The sequence below is a fragment of the Camelina sativa genome, chromosome 17, assembly GCF_000633955.1.
Source record: "Camelina sativa cultivar DH55 chromosome 17, Cs, whole genome shotgun sequence".
In the NCBI taxonomy this organism is placed as follows: domain Eukaryota; kingdom Viridiplantae; phylum Streptophyta; class Magnoliopsida; order Brassicales; family Brassicaceae; genus Camelina; species Camelina sativa.
Window position 1 is genome coordinate 6,230,990 of NC_025701.1, and position 6,341 is coordinate 6,237,330.

The window sequence follows — 6,341 nt, forward strand, 5'->3', positions numbered from 1 at the left end:
TTTTTTTTTTTTTTTTTGGTTATAGTTTAAAATTTACAGAACTGTAGTTTGTTAATTGGTATATCTCATACATTTAGTATATTGATAATCGTATTATAAATTAGTGGAATTTATGGGTTAAAACTCCCATGCCTGGAAATTTAGCAACATATCGGTACAAACAAATTTATTGGTAACCAAGGCGTGTACACTTTCTTACAATCATATAAAAGTATATAAAGAAAAGTACGGACAAACAATAAAATAACAGAAAATATTTTTTTTTGTTTTCTTGAAAGTTACATTCAACTGATCAAAATTTCGTGTCGACCAAATATAAGTAAACATTTAAAAGAAAAAATATGTCATTCGGGGAACGTATTGTCCTAGTGGGATTAGTTTACATCGTTAACCTAAAATTTGTAATTAACACAATGATATTTTAAGTTTTGAAATGGTTTTTTTAGGACTTTATATATATATTTGAAAAGAGCTTTAAATCTGAGAATAATATAATATGTATCGTATGCGCATGATCATTAGCATTATTCTTAACTAACTCAAGTTGGCTAAAAGAAAAAGATATAGAAGAACATTGTTTTGTTTTTTTCGCGATAGAGAATAACATTAATGATAATATTATATCATATATATAATACAATATATATGATCCTTATGAAATCTACATTCTTGACAAAAGCAGAACAATGATCAAGAATCAAGATCATTAACACAACTCAAAATCTCTGCACCTTTGGTTCGAATCCGATCTAGAGTTCGATATTGAATCTTCGAGCTCCCTTAGAAAACTGTTGTCGTCTTCGTTGTTTGACTTAATATCAGAGATAAGCTGTCTGAGATCAGAAGTTTCCTCTTTAAGCTTAGCGTTTTCTTTTAAGGCAAGCTCATGGCTTTCAGATACGCGGTTCAGCTTATCGATAAGACAGTGGTTATCAGAACGAAGTCTTATAACTTGAGACCAAAGCTCATCGAGATGTCTCTGCTTTCTCATCCTTGACCTACGAGCAGATTCTCTGTTAGAGATCATTCTTCTTTGTTTCCTCTCATCTATTATCATGCTTTGTTGGTGATCTTCGTCTGATGTTGAGTTGTTGCTCGTCACTAGATCTTGACCGTTAGATGACGAAGAGTAGTTGTTGTTGTTGTTGATCAGACCGTTAAGGTGGTAGAAGGAGGACGAAGAAGTAGGAGAAGAGGGCATGTTGAAGTACTCAGACTCCATGATTGATGTTTGGCTATTATATTTATCCGGTGTTAGATAATGGAAGTATCCGCTGAGTTCCGCCGGGACTGTATGATTCATGTTCGATCTTTGCTTTGATTTGTTTCGAGATTTTTCTTGTGCGATGTTTTTTGAAGAGAGAGAGAGAGAGGGAGAGGGAGAGTTGTGTGAAGTGGTTTTGAAAGAAGGGAAAGAGAGAGCGAAGGGTTTTATAGAGGTGGCCGGAGGAAAAGTTACGTAGAAAATGGTGTCATATATAAATTAATAATATTATAATAAATATGTTAGATACAGAAAGATTAGTTCATTTTAAAAGGAAGTTGTAGTACCGTGATTTGTAATACCCGATTTCGTAAAAAGAAATATAGTTAACTAATGGTGGTATAAAAAAATAATCAATTTTATTTATATACGACAAATACATTGTTTCTTTCTAAATTGTTTTGTAGAGCAACAAAGTTCATTGTGTTTAGGTGGACTAACTTTTTTTTTGGGTGGGTTTGATGGTATTGTGAGATGTCTCCAAAATTCAGCCAACTTACATTTTATTTGTTGCATATGGGTTGAAGAATTTAGTTTGGACCAAAAAAAAAAGGGTTTAAGAAATTCGTATAAGTTGAATAGATTTTCTAGTTTTTTTTTACTGACTTCATTTTGTCACTTGAAATGAATAATCAAAATTACAAAGATATATATACAAAGATATATATATATATATATATTGTTAATAATATTACTCATTAGAGAGTAATTTCTCTTACTATTTTGCCCAAAAAAGAGGCTCTTACTAATAAGTAATAATAGCTATGATTGTCTTATGTCATATCACCAACCATAAATATTCCTCGCGTATTAGATAAATTACTGTGGAAGATACTGTAGCAAATCATAGTCCTTTTTTCTAACCGGTAAATGTTGTATAGTTCTTACGTACCTATTTTCCGAAACCTTTTTACCATTGAGCATTGAAAATTATTTGGTTTCTGAAATATTCAAGGAACAAAAAGAAAAATGGTGGGGTTTCCACTGGCAACTCCGTGCAAGAAGTCTTTATTTTTATGATTAGAGATTAACTCATGTGATATATATATATATCCAGTAGTAAAAAACATCAATATTGAAAATTTCTTATAACTTAGAAAGGTCAATAACTTTTACCCCCATTCATGATTAATAGTATAATTAGATATGATTTTGTGTTTGTGTGTTATTATGATAGACTTGACTGATGGAGTATTTGTTAATTGAGTTATAAGGCTCTAATCCACAGGACCACAATTACTACTCCATACTTTTTCAATGCATACATGTTTCCTAAATTAACTAGTAATCATTTAGCAAACTAATTTAAAATTAATTTGGGGTTTTCCCACTATTGGACTTAACTAATACATGCTTTCATTTTATTTTAATTTAAAAATCAACGATAGAAGACAATAGACCCCAATTAACACAAGTAGAAGACAAGAGACCCCAAGATCCATCTCTCCGTCGCTCTATATACAGATATGTCCATCAAATAAATAAAATAGATTTAATAGTTATCATATTATACATATTTTAAGAAAAGAAACAATCAGTACTTTCATATGCCTTTCAATATTACAATGTTTGATCGGAGAACGAGTTAGAAAAGTTTGTAGAGTCGCATGGGATAATGATTATCATTTAGATATCAGAACTACACTAATATATATTGCAATAAAATTTTAAAATATTATAAACCCTAATTGGAGAAAAACATAATTTATAGATAATTCTATACTATTAAAAAGAAATATCATTCTAACTAACAACATTATGAATCATTATCCCTAAAACTGCGGTTCAACTACATGGAAGCAAACAACAATTAAATAAAACCCTAATGTCAAGTAAAACCATTAATCAACAGTCCAAACACCTGGTTATGTATTTTATACAGCTTCCACCCCAACAGTCCAAGGCTTCTATTTTATTTAAATGTTGACCGCCAAATTCATCAGTAAATAGCAACTTCATCCATCAACATAACTCCAATCACATGCACCTACATTATTCCTATCTTCAAAAACGAACTTATGTAATCCATCCCATAGTATTCGCATCCTATGTGTTGGAGTGTTTGTATTTATTGCCAGAGAGAGAGCGAGAGAGAGAGAGAGAGAGAGTATAGATTCTCAAACAGGTTTAATCTAATATGTTAGTTCATTGTCCAAAAGAAATTTACCTAAAAAGAGACAAATGGGAACACAGATAAGATGTGATTTGATAAATCAGACATGAAAATGTTACGAGTGGGGCCAAACATTTTGTAGTGACGCCTCATGGCCGGCGCACCAATTCACCGAGACACAACTTAAACATTTACTTAACATGCTTAAATGCTTTCATAGTCTATACCACAATTGAGTTCATTGAGAAGAAAAACATTAAAAAGAGTAGCAAACTGAAATTGGTGCAATACTGTCCATTGACTTTAAAAGGCTTCAACGAACTATAATTTGACCCTAGCCGACGATTAAGTGTTCTTTTCATTATTCGTGAATTCAGCGGTAAATTGTTAGTGAAATGTAGATTATAAATTTAACAGTCTAATTTTTTACCGCTGAAAATTTCAGTGTTTAGTATTGTGGACATCGTATGAGTTTTTTTTTTGTTTTTTTAATATCACGTGTTGCTGTTGTTGAAAGGAATGTCTGATTGTTGAATTTTCAATATTGTCGTTTATTCTATATATCGTGATTTTACTTGCAAAGGAAAATAAAACTTTATAAATGCAAGCTTTATTAATATCCAAACAAAAAAAAACTTTCACAGAGCTTTCCTGGCTTATAGAAGAAAAAAAACAATTTCATTACTGGTTGATCATATATTCATTTAGAGATTTGTTCGTAGCAGAGTCGAGAAAAAAAAAAACAAAATGTGCCGTCGACATTATGAGAATAAAAAAATTTTGTGATAGGACAGCACAATAAGGGACTGTGTTGAGCACGCGTCACCGGATAATTTCTCTAATTTTATATGAGAAAATGTAACAAAAATTTCATGTTTGTTTTGAATAGCTTTCAAGTTTCAATTATAACCATTTAGAGATAGATTGAGAATAGCCTATGACCCTATGGTACAATTTGATTATTGAAGTGTACCCATTCTGCAAATAACACTATGACGACTGTCTCCACTTTCCCCCACTTCACTACAAAGCAGCCCCATCTTTATATATAGTTTCCCTTAAATATTTGATTGGACTAAAGAGGATAAGCCTGTCTTTCTTTTTTTTTGTTCTCGTCATGCTAAAAACTTGTGTTCTGTGTTGATCTAAACCCATCTTCGTTGTCTGCCTCAAATATCACTCTAGAAGATGTCACTAACCCTAGAGAAAAAGTAATCGCTAAAGATCACTATGTTTTTATCTGTTTGGAAAAGATTTGATATCAATTTTCAACTGTTTCGATTCGGTCACACCGAATCAAGTAATCTAGCTTATTTTTCTTGGTCTTAGTCGTCATCGTTTATTCAATAATCATATTTTAGACACGAACTCGATCGTATTTATATTATAAGTGTTACCATGATTATTAACTATGACAAATTAAAAATTAAAAAAGTTTTACGTCGTCATAATTTTCTTTTCTTACAATACATAAGTTCAACGTTTTTTTTGGGCAACCATACAAAAGTTTAACTAAAATGTGAAAGTTTTTTTTTTCTTTTACCAAAAAAAAAATGTGAAAGTTTTCTAAGCTAAAAAAGACCTTTGCGTACGGCACCTCATCTAGTTAATGATTAACTTCTAATCGTAATTAATCTTCTCAGCTTAAGCAATCAAAATTAAGGTAGTGATCCACTCACACTTCCGCCACTAATTAATTTAACCAATTAATTAAGTGATTTATTTTGTTGGGGGCTAAACCTATCCTATTAAATTACGTAAACCATTTTGCCAATGCTGTGTTACTGTCGACACGTGTCGTCCGCAACGAATATGATTACATATTTCTGAGTGATAAATATTCGATTCATTGTCATTGACACATTAAACATTTTATATATATGGAGTTTAATCATATTAAAAATGATAATAGGTCACGGTCAAGTCATGTGTGTGTTACCTAAACCTAGTATTAAGATGCCCTTGTCTCATATCGTTACCAGAAGTGCAATTATACCGTAACGTGTCTCTATCCGTCCGTATTTTATATAATCAAGGACTTTGGCTTTTACTTTTTTTTCAGGTTTATATATACCTTGAATGTAATGCGACCTTTTCTTTAATAATCTCCATTAGATAATGATGTCCTAAGAAAATCTCCATTAGATATTAGTAGTTTTTTTTAATAAGAAATTACCAATTGATAAAGAAATATACCACAAACATTGAATTCTTACCGTTGAAAAAAATAAATAAATACAAATACATCTCTTATACTCAATTAAAAAACTTGATAAACAAAAGAGGATAATATGCTTCTTAACCAAATTCATAGCTCAGTGATTTGTAATCGTGGCCGTGTGTTTACCTAAATCCATGTACGTGTAAAAGACGAAAAATAGTCTAGTTTTCTTTAACTAATAAAAATATAACTGCGGTTAAAAACACTATTGAGTTTCGCCAACCATTAAAGAATATGTCTAATTTATTTAGATTTAGATTCATCTAAGAAAGAGTTGTATGAAATTATTGACGAAAACCATCTTCAGCCTACTTAGTAGTCTTTTTCTTTTCTTATTGTGTTCTCTAACTCGCGGTATATTATCACATTGTTTTGTACTTTGATCATTGGAGTCGGTGTTTAGTTTAGCGAGAAGAGGCAGTATAATAGAGTGATGGAATTTGACTTGAAGAGGCAGATTATCCAAACCCATTACATATCAAACCACAAATATATTAAATTATTGAAAGAAAGGGAGAATAAAAAAGGCGAAAAACATAATTAAATACTACAAAAATTTCAACGAAGGATAGCCACATAATTTATCTCTGATGAGCCCCACGCACGAAGAAACCAATTGGTAAGCGACAAGAAAATGTAAAAATACATTAAACAAATTAGTGATCTTGGAGGAAAAACAAATCGAGACAAGGATTTGTGTTTATTTTATTAAAATAAATAAATCATTGGCACCTTTGAACCTA

General features: G+C 31.0%; 1 protein-coding gene across 1 annotated transcript; it reads right to left on the reverse strand.

The window, feature by feature from the left end:
- Positions 561-1,387, reverse strand: LOC104755643 (basic leucine zipper 43-like). The gene has a single exon (XM_010478062.2). The coding sequence runs from the start codon at positions 1,301-1,303 to the stop codon at positions 707-709; it is 597 nt and encodes a 198-aa protein (XP_010476364.1). The 5' UTR covers positions 1,304-1,387; the 3' UTR covers positions 561-706.